General features: G+C 44.0%; 1 protein-coding gene across 4 annotated transcripts in view; it reads right to left on the bottom strand.

Moving 5' to 3' along the window:
• The window catches only part of LOC105481822 (nidogen 2), a 63,760-nt gene extending 40,164 nt beyond the window's left edge, over positions 1 to 23,596 (bottom strand). For 2 of the 4 annotated variants that reach the window (XM_011741574.3, XM_011741575.2), the window contains exons 1-5: positions 23,303 to 23,596; positions 22,384 to 22,689; positions 15,249 to 15,481; positions 8,820 to 9,124; positions 8,379 to 8,738 (exon numbers count right to left, since the gene is read on the bottom strand). In XM_011741574.3, the coding sequence (XP_011739876.2) occupies positions 8,379 to 8,738; positions 8,820 to 9,124; positions 15,249 to 15,481; positions 22,384 to 22,689; positions 23,303 to 23,530 (1,432 nt within the window). In that variant the 5' untranslated portion in view covers positions 23,531 to 23,596. Of the gene's footprint in view, positions 1 to 8,378; positions 9,125 to 15,248; positions 15,482 to 22,383; positions 22,690 to 23,302 lie in introns of all 4 variants that reach the window. The other 2 variants (XM_011741571.3, XM_011741573.3) reach the window with 1 other exon arrangement.
• Positions 23,597 to 23,953: the final 357 nt, after the last annotated feature.

Raw genomic sequence — 23,953 nt, 5'->3', positions numbered from 1 at the left:
CATGAGCACTAGGTTAGGGATGCCCACTAGATTAGGGATGACCACGTGTCTGGGGTTCATCAGCACAGACTTCAAGTATAATTCGAGTCATACTTTATAAACCGGGTTTAATGATAGAAGCAAGCAGGGAAGATTATCTAGATGAATATTACAGCATGCTGAAAAACAGCACAGGTAAGAAATGAGAGTAGCAGCAGCGGCATTAACTTTTGGACAGTACTGGAGAGCTGCCTGCAGATCCTTGGGAAAGCAGCAAGCTGAGGGTTGGCAGGACAGAGAGTGTCGGTTCAAGTGGAAAATCTGACTGGAACATAGTAGGAATGAAGTTATGACTCAAGATTTAGTATAGGGCCTTGATGACTTGGCTAAGAAATTCCAGTTTGATAAAAATAGGAAATTAGGCATGACTCAACTTTATTTAAACAAGAAAATGACAAGCTTAACTTAAATAGAAAATGATATAAAACTCAAGGCAGAACAACAACAAAAAAAACCCAGGATGGATTATGGTAAAATAGATGGCTGTGAAGAAAACTATCACTATTAAGAAAGGGAAAAAAAAAAAAATTTGGAGCGAAAAGAAATGAATGTAACTTGGATGTGTCAAAACCTCAGGTTTCTACAGCTCAGAAATTCACAACTAAGTGTAAGGAAGCAGCTCCTGGAGGGACTCGCACACTCACACTCACCAGTGTGCTCATGGCTTAAAGGCCATCAGGACTTTCTCCCAGAGCGCAAGGAATGGGGACTGCAGAAAGCGCCCAGCTCTAGGACTCAACCTCAGCCCTCCCTCAGGGGCTCTGTGGAGACTGCAAATTGTCTTTCAGCTTCTTCATCTCTAAAATAAGTAGAACACCTTTTCCTCACACCTGCATTGCCAAAAGTCGCATTTCTTCTTAATGCACTTCTGAACGCCAAGTAAAAAGGCAATCTGCTACAGGTCTAAAGAGCAGCCATTTGGTCGGGCGCGGTGGCTCACGCCTGTAATCCCAGCACTTTGGGAGGCCGAGGGGGGCTGAAATCAGGACCATCCTGCCTAACACGGTGAAACCCCGTCTGTACTAAAAATACAAAAAATTAGCCGGGCGTGGTGGCAGGCGCCTGTACTCATGAGGCTGAGGCAGGAGAATGGCGTGAACCCGGGAGGCGGAGCTTGCAGGGAGCCAAGATCACGCCACTCACTGCACTCCAGCCTGGGCGAGAGTGCGAGACTCCGTCTCAAAAAAAAAAAAAAAAAAAAAAAAAAAAAAAAAAAAAAGTGCAACCATTTTCAGAAAATTCAGATAGAAATCAATCCAAACTCTACACTCTGTTCCACCCACAAATTAAGGAAACAACAGGCACGGATTGTATCCTATTTCAGTTATTTTGTGAAGCCTTATTCTGCAACCCAATTCTTATTCTAAGGCTGAATTATGAAACAGGGAGAGTGAAGATGGAGGACAGACAGTATAGATATGGAGAGTTAAACTAGGTGGAGTCATAGCTTTTATCTAAGTAAAAAGAGACAGGGCGATGCAGCCAGCAACCTACAAGTGCAACTGTGCAAAGGTTTATAAATAGATTGGAAGCTGGACTACATTTTTCTATCATAGAAAAAGAAATTATAACAATGAGTAGGCTCCCATGACAGGCTATTATGAGACTTAAACTGTAATTACAATGGGTTAACTAGTTCCTGGTAAGCTAACCTGGGAGTCTTTTTAAACAGTTTTTTGTGGGATATTGTATTTTTAGGATGATACTTACTGAGCCAAGAACACACACTCTTTCAGCTTCATAATAGCCACAGGAAGGAAAGACGACGGATCAGCCCCTAATCTGGGGGGCAGGCAAGGCTCCATTTATAATCCCTCTGCCACGCCTGCCTTCATGCCCACGTGCACACACAGGTTTGCACACTTAGCATTTACAATGGCAGCTTGTTAGGTGAAAGGTAAATGCTTCTCACAATTTTTGTTCATTCATTCACTAATTCAACAAATATTTACTGAGTATTCACTATAGACCTGGCCTTAGTCTAGAAACTGGGGACATGGCAGGCAGCAAAAGAGACAAAAATTCACATCCCAGCAGTAGTCAATAAACAGGTAAATTACTTAGTGGGGTGGATGTGTAAGAGCTGTGCAAAGAAATACAGCAGAGAAAGACAAGAGGGTGGGAGGGGGCAGGTGTACATGGCTCTTTTAAATAGCACGGTCAGGGAAGACCCTGGGAGAAGGTGACTGAGCAGAGGCCAGGAGGTGTGGGAGTGAACCCCACAGATGAGGGGAGGCGGGGTGCTGTGTCAGGCAGGAGGGGTGTGTGGGCATGTGGGAGGGATGGTGAGAGGAGAGGTGGCCTGGGTCATTCAAGCAGGGTCTCAGAGGTCACAGGAAGGGTCTGGGCTTTCATCTGAGTGAGATGGGAAGCACTAGATGTTCTGAAGGTGGAACCAAGAAGGTTTGCTGGTGGATTGGATGTGGGATGATAGTCCTGATATGGGAAACCAAAAGGGTGGGGCTGCCAGTTACTGAGATAGGGAGACTGAGGAGGAGCACGTTTGTGGGGTTCAGTTCTGACAACAGCATGAGGCATCAAGGAAATTCACCAAGGGGTGAATAACAACTTACACCCTCAGCACAGCACCATGCAGTCCTTCACATGGAGAGCTGCATTTCTCCCGGTGGATTCCAGGGACCATGGCATCAGGATCACCTGAGGTTTCTGTTAAAAATGCAAATTCTGAGGGCCCACCTTAGACCTACCAATTCCACTCTCTGGGTGCATCCTAGCAATCTACACTTTAGCCACCCCACAAGTGATTCTCACACCAATTGATGTTGATAGAAGGCTTGGGATACTCACAAGCCTTGGATTTCTGAGCTAGGTGTTGCTCATTAATGTCGTTAACAAATTTAATCTGAGCAATTAGCAGCGCCTGGGGTGGGTAGAATGTTAGGAAATGCTCTTGTGCTCATTCCTGGCCATCTGAGAAGCAGGGCTCGGCCCACTTGGGCATCCATCCACAAGAATACCACGTGAAGATTCTTTAGTGAAGGTAACAGATGCACAGCAGCCAGATAGCCCTTCCCTGAAGAAGGGGGAGACCTGGAGCTAGAACAGTGCTTGAGCCCATGTGCAGCTATTTATCCAGGGCAAGAAAAGCCAGACCTCCAGCCGACGTGACTGCTCAAATTTCTATGGGAATTGCAGTGAAACTCAAAGAGGCTGAACTTCTTGAAGGCTGGGAATCAAGATCTGGATCCCAGCTAGATGAGATGTGCAATGAACACATCCAAGGAAAAGTGGCACTTTTTCTTTTCGGTGGTCATTTGTATGTCCCTTCCTATCGTGGCTTTGAGTGTATTTTCATGCACTTCTTCCTATTCTAGTAAGATATTATCTCCATTTTATCAATGAGAAAATTGAGGCCCACAGAGATTAATCTTCTGGCTCTAAATCCCATCAGATTGAGGGGGCATCAGAAACACTGAAGTGCAGAGGAATATGGCAGGGTCGGACAAGAGGGTGAGAGAGGGCAGGTGCACTTGGCTCTTTTAAATAGTATGATCAGGGAAGACCTTGGGAGAAGGAGACATTTGGGCAGAGGCCTGGAGGAGTCGAAGGAGTGAGCTGACTTAAAAATGCAGATTCTGGTTCAGAAGGTAGAGGAGGGGCTTGGAAATCAGTGTTTTTAACTATGTTCCCAGCTGAGTGAGAGGAGGGTAGATGAGACCCCACACTTTGAGAAATACAGTTTCTAGTCCATGGCCTCCTCTGGGACCCACACTCTTCTAGGAAGCTCCTGCCATGGAGAGTCAGACCATAAAGAGGTCTGCTGGCACCTCAGGGCACAGCGGGAAGGTGGAGGCCGGCCAGGTTTGAATGAGCTCATTTTGTCACGCATTTGTTAACTGAGGTTTGATAGTTGCTAAAGGATTCTTAACGTGAAGACTTTTTAAATCTCACTTTTTTTTTTCCATTTAATGCTTTTTTTTTTTTTTTTAACTTTTCTCATGTCCTTAATAGAAAGAAAAATGGGGTGGGGATACATCAGAGGAAAGAAAGAAATGCCCTGCCAAAGGACTTGAGACTTGTCCTAACTGGGAGTTTGTAACAAAATTCTCCTCTGCACTTGTTCTGAGCCACCTTTCAATCTTCATTTTCCCAGAAACACTTAAGCACTTGTCTGCAGCCCTTGGCCAGCCTGCCCTTCTTCACGGAGGGCCCTGGCCCAGCCACAGGGGAGGTTCCATGGTGTGGACCGGGTTCACTGGGCCAACACAGAGGGACGCGGGAGGCTTCGTGCACAGGGCTGCCTCAGGACAGCTGGAGCGACTATTAACAGTTTTTACCGCTACCTCAAACAAAAAGAATGGGCATTTTCACTGCAGGACAAATTCTTCTAAGTTTTTCCATCTCCCAGAATGACAGACTAGTTAGGAAAACCATATCCAACTTTATAATGAAAAAACAGTGGAAAGCTTTTTCATCCAGTTTTCATGTTTGTTTAATTTTGATGTATGTGTGTGGCATGTAACGATGCTGTTGGCAAACAGTGATCAGGTCCCTGGGGGTGGCCTTTTACAACTGCTGGCATGACACTAACAGGCTCTCTTCACTTCTGGTGAAGGGAGAGGGGCCCTACCAGGGAATCTCCTCATACAGGTGTCTTCACAGGTATTGGGGGCGGTGGGGACTCCTGGTCGCAGACCCTCTGCAACCTGGAGGTGCACCCAGCGGATGGTCTTTGGCACCTGGAGGGTTGCACTGGCAGCAGAACCTGCTTGAATTCTTCTCAGGGTGGAAGTCGAGCTTGCAACATGCTCCTGTAGCCTTTCCCAAGGCCAAAAGTGGAGTGGGACTACAAGAGGTTTCTGAAAACCAGGTGTCCCTCCTCCTAACTCATCATGCAGACTGGGATTAAATTAAGCTGCATATAGCACCACCTCAGCAGGCTTAAGAATAACTAAGACCCCTATTGGTAAACCTCATTCCTTTCTACTCACAACACAGGCAGTCCCATGGTCCCAGGCAACTGAAGCCCTCACTGCCAACTCTCTCACCTCACTGCCTTCATCAACCTTTGTCTCTGTCTCTCTCACTCCCTTCCTCCCTCCTCATTCCCACCTCTGCACCTCCGCTCTTGTCACTTCTCTGTTCATGTTCTCACAAATTCTCCCTTTCATACTCCGACCCCAGGCCTGGCTCAAGCCCCTCCTTCCTCACAATGACTTCCCCAACAGCAGTGACGCTCCTGGACAGTGCCTTTGACTCTGTGTCACCCTACAGCTTTCTCTAATTTCTTCATGGCTTTGTTGCAGTCTTTGCCCTTGCTAGAAAAGTCGCTAAGTATTCCCAAGCTCAGTTTCCATCTCTGTAAAATGGGAAGGATGATAGTGCCTATCTTACAGGACAATTTTTTTTTCAGACAGTATCTCTCTCTGTTGCCCAGGCTATGCAGTGGCACAATCATGGCTCACTGTAGCCTGGAACCCTTGGGCTCAAGTGATCCTCCCACTTCAGCCTCCTGAGTAGCTAGGACCACAGGTGAGCACCACCACACCTGGCTAATTTTTTAAATTTTTTATAGAGACGAGATCTCCCTATGTTGTCCAGGCTGGTCTCAAACTCCCCACAGGACAATTCTGAGGACTAACCGTAATAATGCAATCTAATGCCAAGTTCCCACTTTAGAGCAGCAGGCTGCACTCAGCAAATGCCAGCCAAAACTTCCACTAGCACCGAGTCAGAGACAGGTACATGGCAGGTGCTTGGGTAACTTTTTGACTTCACAACAAAACTACCAGAGCTCCCTGGAAACAAGACTCCTCAGACAAAGCATGCTTGCACATCCACCTACTGCTGTTCTGTGGCCTAGGAAGACAGAGCTCGAGTGTGGCCGGGACATTCCTGCCTGGTGTAGACATGATCTAAAAATCTAAATTTCTGAACAAAAAGAAAGGTCTGTAAAATGAGTCCCTAAGGGAAAAAAAAAAAATGTAAAAAGGAGTGATATTTTCTGGGCCTTTAACTAAATCTTGATTTCTTGGTTTAGCAAGATGACTACCCTGAAGCTTCAAGGGGAAACTAAAATGTATTGGGCAGGTGCTTCCCAGGCTCAGTTTCAATTCTCGCAAGTACATGACGAGGTCTTCATTAACTCTGTTTTAGGGCTGAGGAGAGCCAAGGGTCCAACAGACTCTATGTCTTGCCCCAAACCGCATAGCAGAGCTGGGAGTCAAGGTCAAGTCCACCCAGCACCAAAACGATGTGCTTTCTATTCCATCAGTAGAAAAAGCCAGATGTACGCCACATGGCTGGGTCCTTACTACCGTGCAATGTTCTATGTCCCTGCCACTGCCACCCCACAGCTTCCCAGAGGAAGTCCACACTTACCAGATAGACCTCTGAGCCTCCAATGTTTTATGTGAAAAAAATGGTCACTGCATCCCCTCAAAAGTATTTAACAATTGCGTGCTTCTATACTTCACACATCCCCCTAAATTCCTTTAAAAAAAAAAAAAAAAAAACTGGATTTTTTTGTCTAAGTTTCAACTTCTAGTTAGATTTCTTTCCCCCAAATGTGTATTAACCAGCTTTTTCACAGGCATTTTTTGCCATTACCAAGATGTCTATAGTGGACTGCATCCAGCAGGTGATAAAATATCATAGTTCATGCCCCACAGCGGTTATAGCTGTGCCTCTGTTCTACTCTACGGCTGGTTCCTGAAGCCTCCTGCCCTTTACTCCAGTGATCTCGAGCTCTCAGAGCCCGAACCAGGGTGTGCAGTCCCTTCTTAACCCTTTAATACATGACTCCATAGATCTGCTTTTTAATATTCCCACGCTCTTCCTGGGGAAGGAAATCACAACCCACAAATGAGAAGGCCATTCAGGAATGCATCTTTACCTCAAATCCCTTTGTGAAAATCTTGGATACTTGGCTTTAAAATGTACTTACAGGAAACTCATACTTTAAATTCTGGAGATTCTCAGAAGGATCTGAAGGTTCTAAAGACTTCCAATAAAATTTACATCTTCAACTTCATGGAAATGTGGCCCCTTAGGCACAAATTAACGCGAAACTCTTTAATACGCACATTCTTCATTCTCTACCCATCCTCCACCCCATTCCCACTGTTTTAAATCTTCTAAAATTAGTAACAGCAGCCACTATTTATTAAGAACCAGTGAGTGCAGACATGAAGCCAAGAACTTCACATACCCTGTCTCACTGAATCCTCCCAAGAAAGTCATGAGAAATCAGAGGCTTATGGGTTACATAGGTTACTTCATCACCCAGCCAGCTTGGTAGCCCGGATTCAAACCCGAGGCTGACACCAATGTACTCCCTCGAATCTTTATACAACGCCACATTAGTCAGAAACTATTTTCTTCCCTCCTGAAGTTAGTACTTCTCCATGCAATATCCTGCAGATAATACCAGAGCAGAACCCAAAAGGTGCTCTCTGCTAGGTCAGCCATGTTTTAGCCACAACAGTGACAGGAAACAGAAAAGGTGGAAAAACATGGAGATTCAGAACAAAGCAGTCACCTCTGACCTCTTTCTTCCTATCAGGAGGTCAGATGAGCAGTCCCTGGAACAAATGGGAGTGAATCTGGGTCAGTTTCCCATTCACATCTTTCCATGCCTGATGGGGAAGAAACAGCGGCATGACAAGTCTCGACGAGGACTAGAAGACTGACATAGGCCCCGTGTCCATGATAATTAACCACCACCTGCTCTCGGCATCTCCCTCCTCGCCTCTCAGTCCGATCAGTGAGTCATGAAATGAGGACAGGGCTCCAGGGAGGTGCATGCCACAGCTGCACAGCCATGAACCAGAAATGACAACAGACACAGGTGTTTAGTCATTTTCTTTCCCTGCGGGCTCTCCTCTCCCACACATCACAAGCATATCTCCCCAACCAAGGGAAGTGCTAGGCTTGTCCCACAACAGAGTATGAATCTGGCCTGTTCATCTGAGCCAGCACAACTCACCACTTTAAAAAGCACAAACCCATCCCTCACTGGAATGTGTATGAAGCCACAAAATGTTTTACCTTTGCTGAACTTTCAAACTGAAATAGTTCTTTACACTTGAGAGCGTAGCTGGCATAACAAACCCAGTTTTCCCCCACTCACTTCATGAGGCCCATATTTTTAAAAAAACATTATTAATGATCAAGAGATTCCAAACAGAATCTGCCTGCCAAGATTTATTTGGCAAAGGAAATTTACTCTATCTCTTGAAACACAGGGATTAAAAATTAGATCCAATCTTCTTTTTGCTAAACTTTTCACCTACCCACTTAAGAGAAAAATCACAACTCTATGCAAAACCAGCAAGGTTAAGATGAAACCTCAGCACCCAGTTTTCTAATGCACTCACCCTCAGTGTTGGAACCTATGTTGTCTTCCAGTCCCACCTCATACGTCCCTCGACTTAGGGGTGTAGTGTGACCTGAAGCGGGGTAATTTCGAAGAAAAATTTCTTCTTCGGGATGAGCTGGGGGAACATCCATTTCTGAAGGCACTGGCCCTCCATCTGGGTAGGGCTGGATGCTTCTGTTTTCAGGGTACGGTGGTGGAGTTTCCCAGGAAGGAGCCAGTGAATCTCTGTCTACCTCGGGTGGAGCTGGGCTTCTGGTGCCTCTCTCGTCCCAGGACTCAACTTGGCCTTTTAAATCTGGGCCCTCTACCTCTCCCAGAGATGTTCCTTCTTTGGTGTGAGGGTCCAAGGTAGCAGATTCTGTTTCAGGATAGAATGGCCAATAAGTAGGTGTTGGATGCAAGGGGGAGGACAGATCAGAATCTGGAGGGGAGATCCTACCCTCTAAAGGCTTTGTATCTACTTTGGACTGGAAGGAAACATCAATGCTGCTGTGGCCATTCAATGCCTCCTCTGGTTCACCCGGAAGGTATTCAGCTTCCTCCTCATTCACATCATAGTAATCCAAATTGTCCTCATTATAGTCACTTTCCAGGGCTGTAGCATGGCTGAAGGAACGTCCCAGGGGAACAGAAGAGCGGGCAGTGGAAAGGTCTCCTCCAACTGCGGCTGGCCTGACGTTGTCCAACAGGGAAGTGCTGCCGATATGGAAAGCCCACACTCCAGGGATCCCCAGGTTGCTTAGTCTAAATAAAAAGGAAACAGTCGTTGTAACAAATGTAACAAAAGTGTCCATTCACCCACCTTCCTAGAAGGTGAACAACCAACTGAAAGACAGCTGGGCATGGTGGCTCACACTTATAATCCCAGCACTTTGCAAGGCCAAAGTAGGAGGATGACTTAAGCCCAGGCGTTTGAGACCAGTCTAGGCAACAGAGTGAGACCCTGCCTCTACAAAACACTTCTCTAAAAAAAATTAGCCAGGTATGTGCCACACGCCTGTGCTTCCAGCTACTCAGGAGGCTGAGGTGGGAGGGGCACTTGAGCCCAGCAGTTCCAGGTTACAGTGGGCTTTGGCTGCAACCACCGCACCCCAGCCTGTGTGGCAGAGTGAGACCCTGTCTCAAAAAAACAAAAACCAAACAACCTGAAAGGCTATTAAGATCAGGTTCAGTTTTCACTGGTATATAAAACCAAATAAAAGCAGACTTACATGGTAACTAAAAGGATCATACTGGACTTTTGATGTGAACTACCTTTTATTTAACATTATGTTTCAAAGCTGTACGCCACAGAATGCCAGACCATCAAATTAGCAATCTGCTCTACAATCCAAATGGTTTATCTAAAATCTGGCTATCTGAAAATAAACAAGGAATGTAGGAATGTTTCATCCTTCCTCCACTTGTCTGGAAACTTATAACACATTTTTAAAATGTATGCTTAAAACTCTACCAAATACTGACACTCGAATGACTACTACATACTTTCAAGAGTTGGTGATGCCCCTTCCCTGTGCCAAGTGTTTCACATTCTTCAATACAGTCTGCAAGTTACAGGTGATCATGTTCAACTTTATAGAGGAGAACATAGGTTTTAAAAGGCTAACTGATCTTCTGAAAGTCACGTAACAAACAACTGGCTCCGAATTCAGTTAACACCAAAGCCCACGCTCTACACATCTACGTTATATTATGACAGAAAACCATACCACACACTGCAGTCAATAAGCATCTGAATTATCATTACTCTACAGAATATTAAAGACATTTCATTGTTTATTCACTTGAACTAACCAATTCGCTAATCCACAAAGAACGGTGAGTCAACGTAAAAAAATTCAAAGAAATACAAATGCCAAAACCTAAAAAAAAATTTTTTGCACGGAAAAAGTTAAGGAGCAAATAAGAAAGTAGCTTAGAGGTCTTTTAAAGCTTCTAGAAACAGCTCTCTCATTTCTTCCATGAGAAAAGAACATGGACTCCATTCAGTTTCCAAATATCCCAATATTTAGTTATTTTAGTCAATGATATACCCTAAAGAGAACAACTACATAGGAGTTCTGAAAATATGGGAAAACTTGAGTGAACAAGGGTCTGGCTATGTTGAAAATGCCAGTTTGTATACTCCTCTGATATTTATACAAAACACTAGGCTCAAATTCTCTCAAGCAATGGAATTACCTCAAAAGTCAGTCAATGAGGAATGAGAGTCAATGGCTAATAAGATAATAAAAAATTCACTGAATTGTATAAGAACAAAATATCTTTCTTCATTTGGGTGGGTATTCATCATGTTCATGTGGATTTCTATAGTAACAATATTTTTCAGTATAATTTGAAAATGTCTTTCTCTTGTGTGTATGTGTGTGTGTACATGTGTATGTATACGTATATGTTGTGGTCACTGTTGTGATAAATTTAGGGAAAGAGAAGCATAGAAAGAGAAACTGATTTTGTGTGCAATATGCTATACATATTTGTTAAGTTCATAAGAATTAATGTTGGTGTTTATTGGTAAGCAAATAAGGAAAACTAAAGACAGTAAGAGAAAATTCTGAAGTGCTGAGGATATTGAGTTTATTATCACATTAGAGGTGTTACAACTATGAAATTTCCTCTTGAAGTTAGAAACAAACTATAAAATCTTCAATAAGTGGAAAAATACAGATTATGGTCAATAAAAGCTAAATTAAAAAAAACCTTCTAATTATATATAAATCACTATCCTGGGTTTTGTCACTATGCATAATGGAAAAGTAACCAATTTGAGTTTCTTTTAAAAACCCAAGGTCATCTGAAAACTTAGTAATAGGAAGAGTTTTATTTATTAATTTATTTCTAGATTTCTTAATTTATTTCTAGAAAGGAAAATTGGGTTACAAAATGGGATGACAATGCCTTCCTTCCTGGGTTGTTAGGAGAAGTAAGTGAGAAAACCACATTAAAATGCCTAGCACTGACCAGGCGTGGTGGTTCACGCCTGTAATCCTAGCACTTTGGGAAGTCAAAGTGGGTGGATCACCTGAGGTTAGGAGTTCAAGACCAGCCTGGCCAACATGGTGAAACCCCATCTCTACTAGAAATACAAAAAAATTAGCCATGTGTGATGTTGTGCGCCTGTAATCCCAGCTACTTGGGAGGCTAAGGCTGCAGAAAAGCTTGAACCCAGGAGGCAGAGGTTGCAGTGAGCCAAGGTCATGCCACTGCACTCCAGCCTGGATGACAGAACAAGACTCCATCTCAAAAGAGTAAATAAATAAAATGCCTATCACTGGCCCTACACATCATAAATACTTATTAACGACTGTCTTGTCTTCCAGAATATAGAAAAGTATGATTTCAAAATATACACGTGTGAATTCATATTTAAATTTGCAGAGGAAGAGTATGACAAACATTATGAACTATATAATTTATGACCTTTGAGCTCACAGTTGTGAGACAAATTCGAGGAAGAAAATAATTGACTAGGAAAATAACTTTACTCTTAATTACTTGTTTATTTAGAGGTAGGGTCTCACTCTGTCACCCAGGCTGGAGCATAGTGGTATGATCATGGCTCACTGTAGCCTCAACCGCCTGGGCTCAAGTGGTCCTCCCACTTCAGCCTCCCAAGTAGCTGGGTCTGCAGGTGGACACAACCACACCCAGCTAATTTTGTTAATTTTTAGTAGAGATTAGGTCTCGCTATGCCGCCCAGGCTGGCCTTAAATGCCTGAGCTCAAGCAATCCTCCCACCTTGGCCTCCCAAAGCGCTGGGATTAAAACCACCTTGCCCAGCCTAACTTTACTCTTGAGAGATGCATACTAAGGCATGTAGCAATGAACTGGCATGATGTTTGTGACTTACTTTAAAACACTTAAACAAGCCGGGTGCGGTGGCTCACACCTGTAATCCTGCACTTTGGGAGGCTGAGGCAGGTAGATCACCTGAGGTCAGGAGTTTGAGACCAGCCTGGCCAACATGATGAAATACTGTCTCTACTAAAAATACAAAAATTAACCGGGTGTGGTGGTGGGTGCCTGTAATCCCAGCTACTGGGAGGCTGAGTCAGAAGAATCGCTTGAACCCAGGAGGCGGAGGTTGCAGTGAGCACAAGATCACGCCACTGCACTCCAGCCTGGGTAACAAGAGTGAAACTCTTCTCAAAAAAAAAAAAAAAAAAAATTAAACAAACAAAGAAATGAATATGGCAAAATGTTTACAATGTGTAAATCTAGGTGATGGGCATTTGGGTGTTCATTTAGTTATTCTCTCCACTTTTCTGTATATTTTTGAAAATTTAAATAATGAAAAGTAGAATAGAAGATTATATTGAAGGACATTTCTAAAATTTTGATGTACAGAAGTTCCTCCTAAGAATAACTCCAAGATCCAAAATCAGAAAGGAAAAGAGACCAGTAACTTTGACAATCTGAAATGTACGACTTCTAAATCATATACCCTTTCTCAGCAATTCCACTTTTAAGAATTTATTTTAGGGAGAAATGAGAATGTGAGCAATGTTTACTATGCTGTTTACTGCAATGATATTTATAACAAGAAAAATCAGAAATATGTGAAATGTTCATTAATAAGCTGTCTTTATACATATATGACACAATGTTTTATAACCTTAAAATGGTAATACAGACAGACATCTGACTGAAAGACCCCTACGAGAAGATATTCATGTGAGAACACCACTTACATAGCAAAAGAATCATTTTGGTTTTAAAAGTTTTGTATATACCTGGCCGGGTGCGGTGGCTCAAGCCTGTAATCCCAGCACTTTGGGAGGCCGAGACGGGCAGATCACGAGGTCAGGAGATCGAGACCATCCTGGCTAACACGGTGAAACCCCGTCTCTACTAAAAAATACAAAAAACTAGCCGGGCGAGTTGGCGGGCGCCTGTAGTCCCAGCTACTCGGGAGGCTGAGGCAGGAGAATGGCGTAAACCCAGGAGGCGGAGCTTGCAGTGAGCCGAGATCGCGCCACTGCACTCCAGCCTGGGTGACAGAGCCAGACTCCGTCTCAAAAAAAAAAAAAAAAAAAAAAGTTTTGTATATACCTGAATGCTATAGAAGGACCGTTAATACTCGTTATCACTTGAAGCAGTGATTATGGGTAACTTTTTCTTTTATTTCACATTATTCTGCATTGCTTGTGCTTTACTGTTTGTATTAAGCATGCATTACACTAAAGAAAAATATATGAGTCATTTGGCCCCATATCTTACTCTGCTTTCGCCAAGCAATTCAGAGATTTCTGGGAAGTATCAAAGATAAAAATGAAGGAAGGCATGAAAGGGGTTAGATGGAAATGCTGTCTGTGTGTTTGTGTGTCACACATGATTGTGAGTGTTAGTTCCAAGAGACCTTTACGGCTCTGCTCAGGGAACACAACTGCTTTTTCCCACAGGTCTTTTGGCCCCACTGTCTCCTGTCTCCTGTGTAGATGCCAGCACTTACCCAGGGCTCTGTAATTGTTGATCTATTTGTCTATCAACCCTAATAGGGTACAAGCTGCTGGTGTGCAGGACCAGTGTTTTAGAAATCTTTGTATTCCATGTGCTTGGCCATTGTCACCTCTCTATAATGCCTGAGGAATAATAAATCTATGAGCTCCCAAGTAGAAGAGGAGGGTGGAACCAGAGGAGGAAAAGTAAGGAACTGAATTTGCTCCAGAATCCAGACTAAGTGGCAGCCTAGATGGAGCCCTAAAGATGCCCAATGTGGGTCATAAGGATGGGAAAGGAAACAAGGACTCAGCATAAGAGAAAATAAGTAGTTCAGCACTCCAGACTTGAGCTTGGATTTTGGCTTCATCACTTAACCTTGAGATCATAGGCAATTTACTTAACTTCCCTAAGTTCCTCTGTAAAATTGGGAAAATAGTAGTGCTAACCTACAATTCTTGTGAGTTTTAATTAAGATAACATCTGGAAAGTATTTAGCACGATGCTTGGCAAATAGTAAGTTTTCAATAAATGTCAGCTCTGAGTAACCAAATCTGGCTATAGTGGTCTCTTTCTGGTAGCCGAGCAGAGCAGATGGCATGCAAAAGTATAAGGTGTTTCTATACCTACCCAGAACTGATTAAATGAAGCCGAGAAGCAGTTAATGGAGGCCAGGAAGTAACCAATGTATTCTGTCTGGCTTCTCTATTCAAGAAATGAATAAAAGCAAGGGCACCCCTATCCCCCTCATGCGCCCCCCCCAAAAAACCTGAAGTCAATAAATATCCTACTGGCACTATCTGTACTGGCAAAATGCAGAAGAGCTTATTATGACACTAGCTAAGTAAGCCCTCTGGATCATTCATTCATTCATCCATCTATTTGTTAAATGCCCATTATGGGCAGACACTGATGAATCTAAGGAATGGGTTCAATTCACTTTAGGTAATGAAGCCAGAGAGACATCCTCAGACTTCCGGAAACCTACAAATCTTAGTTATTTCTTTTGCAAATTACATTACTCAATTTAATGTTTAACAGTATCTGTCCAAAAGACTAAATCACAGTGTTTCCTCCTGTGAAATGATTAATCTGGAAAACCTCAAACAGGGCGGTTTATGACTGGGTATTTTTATGTGGTTCCAAGAGCAATGTTTTTCATATCAAGCCTCAGTGGCTCTACAAATATACACACATACTGTTCTGTTTCCAGTATCTATACCCAATAGAGCAGGAAAAATAAAGGACCTTTTATGTTTTGGTGAACTTGATCCTTCCAGGGTTTAATCTAGTTTCTCGGTTTTGACTTGATGCCTTGCTTAGAAGCCACCAAGATATTATTTAATGGTCTTATGGTCACTTGTGTTCAGGTACCTCCTAAAAGTCCTTCTATTCAAATAGGAAAGGGCTTCAGCTCAATGTTACTTACTGATAGAGATTTTTCACAGACTGTTCAGTGCTAGTCAAGCTGAAATACGGTCCTTCTGACTTCAGATCATCAGCCTCCCCTCGGCAGAAGCCCACCCGAGCTGGAAGCTGAAGCTGGACATTGTAAGACTCTTTGGGGCGGGTTCCAAGGAACTGCAGGCCGTTGGCAGGATAAAGAAAGAGGGCGTAGCTATCAGACCCATCAGATGCCAACACTGCCTGGAAAGTGTTCAGCTGTAAGAAAAAAAAAGAGAGAGAGAGAAACGTCCTGTAAAAAAACAAATAAACGAAGAAAGAAACAGAATGCAAGCAAAGCACCATAAAGTGCAAAGAATTTTCCCCTTTCTCAGGATTCCTCCAAACTGTTTTTAAATGTCATCTTCTTTAAAATTTCCTCAAGTTACTAATATAATTTCATAAGTGATATTATTTATTATTGCAAATACCATTTGTCAATTTAGATTAATACTTGAAATATGCATAGGTAAAACGTAGGTTAAAAATATATACACTTTTAAGTTTTCAAACTTCTCTCACCCAAACCTCTTTCAGCGCTAAGAGCAATCAGCAAAATTAACTTGTCCATCCTGCAGTCACTGCCCTAGTTTATAACCCTAGGCGCTCGGCACCTCTCATTGGTGTCATTCATTCATTCATTCATTCATTCATTCATTTATCCATTCATCCATTTATGCCCACTATGGGCAGGCACTGTGTTAGGCCTAGTTGGTCAAAAGGCCTCCTTACTGTCTCACAGCCTCACTTTCTCTCCTGTTCCATCTACACTTTCATACGAGCATCAGGGTTATCCTCATTTCACAGATGAGAAAAAGACACAGGGGCTAACAGGTCTTCCTCAGGTCAGGTGGCAAGTATGTGGTGGTGGGCCAGCCAGCTCTACAGCCCGCACCCTAGGACACCCTAACACCTCCTCAACGTGTCATTCAAGGTGAGTTGTAACCTGGCTGCATACGTCCCTCCCAGGCTCAGTTCCACTGCATCTTTGTCAGACTATTTAATAGTCCCCATTTGCACCATGTCCTTGGATGCTTCTACACTTTGCTTATGGTTCCCTGTGCCTAGAAACCCTCCTAACCTTCAAATGCTGCCACTCGGAGGTGTTTGTGATTATAGAATAATTTCTGTTCTCTGAACCTCTGTAACGCCTTTATGAGCATCTCCAGTGAGCATTCACCTCATTATGCTTGGTTAGTTGTTTATATGTTTGTAAACACTATTCATTTATTCATTTGTACACTAATTCAAACAGCCAAGTTTACTTAAGCCACCAGACATTATGCTGATGCTGAGGATGCGAAGGAGCAAAGGACAGACTTTGCCCAGGAGAGTCTCATGGTGTAGGACAGGGAAACAGTCATGGTTGAAATTGTAGGAGAGTCACTGGAGAAGGTGGTAGAGGCCACAGAAGGGGGTGTGTGTGTCCAGGACCTCAGGATGGGGGTTGGGAGGTGTCACAGAGGCAGCCGGTGAATGTTATAAACACTGCAGGAGCCAACACAGACCAGAGAGAGACCAGGAGCCTGAATCCGCTGCCAATTCAACACCCAGGTCCTTATAGGATCACTCCTTAACATTCCGTCTACCCTCATGTTTTCAACAAGATGAGATTTTTGCCTTTACCTTCATTCAGCGACCACTCCTCCTAAAGATCTGTTAACAGTGCTTGATTCTCTAAAAAGGTGTTATGTTTAGGCCTCTGAAACTCTCTCTCTCACTAAATCACACTACTTTTACAATTTAGTAAGGAACTGGAAAGGTATTTTTAAAACACAACTTACTTCATAAATAATGTGACTCTTAGAAATATTATTTACTGGTAAGTATCATTACCTCTCCATTCTGCTAGACAGACAAACTCGGGCACAGAGAAGAACATCACATTTCACTGAAGGAAACAGCAAGGAAGGAATGGGCTCTTCCCTTTGTTCTAAGCCTACTCCCACAGTTGTGCTAGCTCTTTTCTAATGTTAATTTTTCCTTTCAATGTTTAATTTCAAGGTAGGGTTTTGAGGTTTTGCTAATAGGACAAAGAAACATATGTGTAACACACTCTTCAAGAGCAAATAAAATACAATCAGCCATTCTTTTAGTTCTCTAACCCAGAAAAAACAACATCTTGCTTTGCTTCTTTCATTCATTCAATTCACAAAGTAACAGGGTGCCTAGTATATTTGTTATTGTTCCAGTTGTTCATTGTTCATCAGCAAAGCTTGACTTTTCCAGAAACAAAAAGCAAGAAATGTTTTTAGAGCTTCTCAGTGCTAGGAAGCCACAACTACTGCCAAATATAAACAAAGGCTGTTCTGCCTCATGTCTATCCGTAAGATAGTCTACATCATCAACTAATGTGGACTCAATAACTTCAGAGTTGTACATTAGTCAGAATAAAGAAAAATCTACTAGGGAAAGAAAAGTACTCGAAAAAGGAGAAAAAAAAAACCCATTGTAAAAAGCTAAGTTTTCAAAGCTCCTGGCACCGATCTCCCATAATAAATGTGAAACAGGAGAGAATCCTCTTCTAAATTTAGAGAAATTCTGTAAGATAAGGAGGTTGTAGAGACTGTGAAGAATTGAAGGGGATGGGGAAGGGGGGACGAGAGAAGTAAACAGAGCTGTGAAGAGGAGAGTCTGGCTTTTTGCTGTGCACTGTGGGCATTTAGCACTTTATTTTATTCATTCATTCAGCCAACCAGCCAACAAATTCATTTCAATTAAAATTTACTCAACATCTTCTATATACTATCCTTGAGATGAGCACTCATTATGGGTGGCAAGTATTTAATTGCTTTGTCTCCACCAAAATAGGCAAATATCAGAGGAAGGAAGTAACTTTCTTTTAAGTAGAATTTATGATCCCAAAGTACATGCCAAAGGAGTTTGGCTGTTTAAAAGCCACCCACACACTAAATGATCACTTGTAAAGTTCTCAGTTGGTTCTACAAAATTCTACATCTAATTGCTAAAGAGCCCACTTCATGAAGTCTTGAAGGGCTCCCCCTCTCAAAAAACCCCTTGACTGGCTTCCAAACAGGAAAGGTCCTCGCATTCCTAGATACAAGCCTCTGCAAGAGCCGCACAGGCTCTGTCTGCAAAGAGAAGCCCTCAGATGGGCTGCCAAACCCGACATACGAGTCACTGGTTCCCAGCTCCCCCAGGATCCCAGAGAGGAGAGAGGGGCCTCCATGGGGAGAGGAGCAGCACAGAGAGGATCAGGGTGAGTGGCTGCAGGCCCTGTTATCAGAAAGAGAGAAAAGCCAGAGCCCTCTGCAGAAACCAGAGCCTGACTCTTCCTCCCAGGTACAGGACATCCCAATCAATGTTGAAGTGACACTCATCAGAGTCAGGCTGATGCATACAACACGCACCCCTCTAAGAATTTCTAAATTTTGCAATTCATTTAATTAACTGCAGCTATCTGGCCAAAAATCAGAATAGTGACATCCTTTTCTTCAAGGGGCTTGCCTATAGAGGCTTATCAAAATGAAAATGAAAATGAAGCATTAGAGTGACTATTATAGGGGTCACAAAGTTCTCTTTGTCATCTTCCTCAGGAACACATGTCCTCTAGAGCTGTAGGATCATTGGGTCTGGCCTCCAGTGTTTGCTGTGAACACTAACCTCCATTCCTTAGCATAGTTCTTCATCTCCCACTGCCTGTAGGACACTGTCACATGCAGGACTGTCTCTCATTTATTTTACTGCACTAAATCCTATAGATCCTGCCAAAAATTCAAAGACAAATGCTGAGTACTATCACATCCCTAATACTATTTCCTTCCTGATACTCTTCAGCAAAATGTCAGCATTTCTAATTTCCATATATGGTTCAGCATTAACCAATTTCCATATATGTCTCTATTCTCTTCATCTTCACAGTGATATCTCAGACTCAGGCTGAACTCTCTTGCATAGGCTGTAGACCTCCCCTCTTCTAAACCTTGTCTCCAGAAGTCAAAAAGCTACAAAAAGTCCTGCTTTTACCCCTCATTTTCTCTGTGAAATCCAACAACCTCCATCAATGACTATCAACCTTTGAACCAAGTCAACATGTCTCAGTCCCCAACCACGTGGAGGCCTCCATTGGGCAATGTCTTAATTTGTGTTCTGTTGCTTACAACAAAATATTTGAAATTGGGTAATCTACAAAGAAAAGGAATTTATTTCTTACAGTTATGGAGGCTGAGAAGTCCAAAGTTGAGAGGTCACATCTGGTGAGGGCCTTCTGGTCAGTGGTGACTGCAGAGTGCCAGTCACTTAGGGCATCACATGGCGACAAAGCTGAGTGTGCTAATATGCTAGCTCAGGTCTCAATTCCTCTTCTTATAAAGCAACCAGTCCCACTCCATGATAATCCAGTAATCCATGAATGAATAAATTAATCCATTCATGAGGGCAAAGCCCTTATGACCCAGTCACCTTTCAAAGGCTCTACCTCTCAATCCTGCCACATTGAGGATTAAGTTTCAACACGGTTTTCAGAGGGGACAGATATTCAACCATAGCAGGCAACCTTCCACTCATCTGTCTTCTGTTATGGCCTGTGACTCCTTCATCCACTTCTCTGGGCCCAGCTCTCTCAATCTTCTCCCAGGTCATGTTCTAGCTCAGAACAATCTCTCTTGCTACCTCATTCTCAATATCCATTCTTTTTATCCCTTTCAACCCAACTGAAATTCCAGATAAACAAAACATTCCCCACACCACAGAGATCTATACAACTCAGTTGTCTCTAAACCCATCCCTAAAATGACAAAAACAAAACACTCCTCTTTCCCCCAAAAAAGCACAGCTAAAGTAAACACTAGTCCTCCACGTCTTCCATTGGTAAGTATTTCAAAGGTCTACACCATAACATTTTTGCTCTGTGAACTACCTATGACAGTTTAAGAAATCTCAGATTTACTGAGTTGACAAACACTATTTGTTCACATTTTTTTTCAGATACAATTACACCTTGATATTCCTGCAATATCAGGTGCAACATCTGGTCACACCTGACAGGAATATCCACGGAGAAAACGGGCACCAACTGCGATTGTTTTTAATGGCAAAGATGCCATTGCTTTGAATCTTCCAGTTTCCAGTAACTTTGCAATATAAGGTTAGTAAGCCAAAATTTAAGAAGGCCAAGTAGAACTCAGTCCTTCAAGCAAATTACATCATTGTTTGCCAAAATCTATCTCCAAAGAACTATTAAAACAAGAACTCAAGTTCCAGAGCTCTTTAAAATACCAGACAAACCTTCAACACGCGTAACTGAAAGAACATCCCCTATCCAAACAGAATCCTCCTTTCTTCATGAAACATTCTGAAGCCAACTAGCACATGGCAATGTCTGCAAGTGGATTTTAATTAGAAAAGTAAAAGAGAGTTGGAATTTACAAATCTTTTCTACCCTAAACCTCCCCCACCCCCAAAAAAGGACCAGACAAAAGTTTTAATTCCAAAAACCTTGCATTTAAAGAGTCCTTATGCAACAAAGAGAGTAAGCAGATGGTTACCAGAGGCTGGGAAGGGTAGTAGGGGTCAGCGGAAGGTGGGGACAGTTAACGGGCACCAAAAAAAAAAAAAAAAAAATAGAGAATGAATGAGACCTACCATTTGATAGCACAACAGGATGACTATAACCTGTGATAACAGGTTATTATAGTCAATAATAACTTAATTGTACATTTTTAAATAACTAAGAGTGTAATTAGATTGTGTGTAATACAAAGGATAAATGTTTGGGGGGATGGATACCCCATTCTCCAAAATGTGATTATTACATATTGCATGCCTGTACCAAAACATTCCATGTACCCCATAAATATATACACCTACTATGTACCCTCAAAAATTAAAAAAAAAAAAAGAGTCCTCATACAAAAGATATATATCACAGCATCCTTACAAGATAGAGATCAGTGACATGGGCACGTAACCTCACCTCTTACAGTGGGCATGTACCATCCTTCTGTAGTGAAGAAACATTTCCGTAAGTTAAAATTGAGATGAATCATATGGTTTCAGCCCTTGGAGTATGGCATTTTAGATTCAGGTCTAATTTCATAGAAGCAAGCCCTTACTTCCTTCAGGAATGAGGCAGTTCACCATTTACCAAGCCGCCCTGGCCCCACTCATATCCATTTGGAGGACTTCAAATGTTGATGACAAGACTAAAGACCGGGAGCCTGGGATTTTTTACTTTCCGCAGCTAGAGACTGTAAAGCACATTGAGGGCAGACTCCTATAAACTAAGGAACATGTGAACTGGTACCTGGAAGGCAATTAGGCAGAAGTTATCAAGAACTTTACCAAAAGTGCATCCTCTCTGACTTACCAATTGCACTTCCTGGAATGTCAACTAAGAACATGTGCAAAGATTTAGCTTTTTAAAAAGTAATTCATGCTATTATTTATAACAATGAAAAATCAGAAAAAGCCTTAATGGCCCCTGGGAACACTGGTTGAGTAAACTGTGGTAAATCTTCTGTATTATACAGGATTATAGCAGGATACAGTAGTATGCATCATCATAAATGATGTTGTACAAATACATTTATTGACATTGAAACATATTCACAATACACTATTCTGTGAAAAAAGCAAGTTATAAAACAATACGTGTAGTGTAAACTCATCATTGTTAATGGACAGCAATAAAGATATACAGAAGAAAAAACTCTGAAAATGTACACAGAAAAATGTTTATCAGTGGTAGGAAAATGAGTGGTTGTTTTCTTTTTAAAAATTCTCTGTATTTTCTGATTTTTTTCCCTTCAATGAACATATAATTGGACATACTTGTTGTATACTTAGAGATGGTTCTAAAAATAAGCAACCAAACAGTAAATTGCCTTATGTTCAAAGGGGCTCCCACATCTGCACTCCCGCTCTCACATCCGCTAAGCAATTTTTTTCGCAATGGAGTGACCACCTGCCAGGGTCTCAGAAGATGCTTAGAGACAGCATCTTTCCTCACTTCCAAGCCACTCCAGCCCCGCTACCTCCAACGTCAGGTTCAGTGCAAGAGTAGGCTCAGAAACAACTCCGAGCCAGTCCCTGGGTTGCAGCCCCAGAATTCAAGCCCATCCTTCAATTTCCTCAGCAGTCAAATATCCCTGGTCACTTACCTCTCCCGAGGGCAACGCTCCGCGCTTGACCTCCTCGTAAGCGCCCACCTGCTCCCAGGTGGCCAGGAAGGCGTGGGTGGGGGTAAAGTGCGCAGAGCGCGGGAAGCCAGCGCGCACATAGCGGGCGGCCAGGCCCAGCACTGCCGGGGAGGTGTCCTCTCGGTACAGGACTCGGCCCCTGCCGTGGCTCGTGTCGATGTCGGCCAGGAAAGGGGCGATGGCCGGGAAGTCGGTGGGGAAATCATAGTCCACATACTGCGTTTCCCTGGGGAAGTCCTGAGTGGAGATGATGCCATTGGTGCCCACCTGGGAGAGGACAGGGACAAAAAGGTGACGGTCGCTCAAGCCCAAGGACGCTACCCTGTCGCGCAGGGAGGGAAGGGAACTGACTTAGGCAAAAAGCCTCCCCTTCCCCACCGGCTGGGGGGAGTCTGGATTCAGAGAAACAAGCGCAACTTTTGCAACTGTCCCAGCTCCCCTTACCCCAACCGTGGTGCAGTAGGTCCAGGCGCCCTACAACTCGTTTACCTATCTGCTCACTCCTCTCAAAACCCCGGAGCCCCATGTCCCCGGAGAGGAAGCCTCCAGGTCTGAGGAGGGAACACCCCAGCTCCGCAGACGGGCACAGCCTTCTCGCGGTCCTAACTGCAAAGCCCGCTGGCCGCCCTTAGCAACGCCACCTTTTCTGCCTGGGGCGCGTACGTGGCTGCGAACAATTCTTGCTCTCCCCTGCAGGTCATTCTTGTTCCCCTTCAGCAGCGGGGCAGGCAGCGGCATCGCTCTGGCCGGGTCCCACCGCAAGGGTGCTGGGGGGCTCCGGGCGTGGGGGATGTTTCCTCCCCTCTGGAGGCAGGGTTTCCGTGAGAGCGACCCCTGGGAAGAAGCTGCGGGAAAAGTGCCAGGAGGGGGCTGAACTTACGTAGAGATTGCTGAATCGGGCTTCGTAGAAGTGCAGGGGGTTCGCCAGCTTCACCACGGCTGAGCTTTCGTCGTCGCCTTCCTGCAGAAGCTGGTCTCCCCACGACTCCCCGTATGGGAAGAGCTCGTCTGGGTGCAGCGCCGCGGCCCGCGACAGCAGCAACAGCAGCAGCAGCAGCACTGGTAACGGCGACAGCACCGGCCGCCCGGCCACCCGGTCTCCCTCCATGCTCGCTCGGCCGTGCGCTTCCCCGCTACACAGCGCGTCCCGCCCCGGCCTCCAGCCCACTCTCCGCGCCGCGCCAGCCTCGAACCTGGATCTACGCGGGCGACTGGGCGGGGCGGGACTCCAGGCCCACCCAGCACGCTAATTGGCTGAGGCCCTCGGCTGGGGACCAATCACCGGCTCTGAGAAAGTTCGGCAGTGGCCACCACATCTGGTTCTCGTTAAGTTTTCTAAGGCAGCGGCAGCCGCAGCAGCGCGGCTGGCGGGGTAAAAGCTCCTGGCCAGGATTGCCCGGAGCTGCTCCTTCCACTCCTCCCCTAGGGAGCTCCCGGGTCATCCTCTCATCCGGGCTGCCCCGCGGCCCCGACGAGCCCCATCCCCGGGACCAAATGGCCCGCAAGGTCTGGGGCAGCGGCGTTGCAGGAG

The sequence above is a fragment of the Macaca nemestrina genome, chromosome 7, assembly GCF_043159975.1.
Source record: "Macaca nemestrina isolate mMacNem1 chromosome 7, mMacNem.hap1, whole genome shotgun sequence".
Classification (NCBI taxonomy): domain Eukaryota; kingdom Metazoa; phylum Chordata; class Mammalia; order Primates; family Cercopithecidae; genus Macaca; species Macaca nemestrina.
This window is presented reverse-complemented; position numbering and strand designations above follow the sequence as displayed.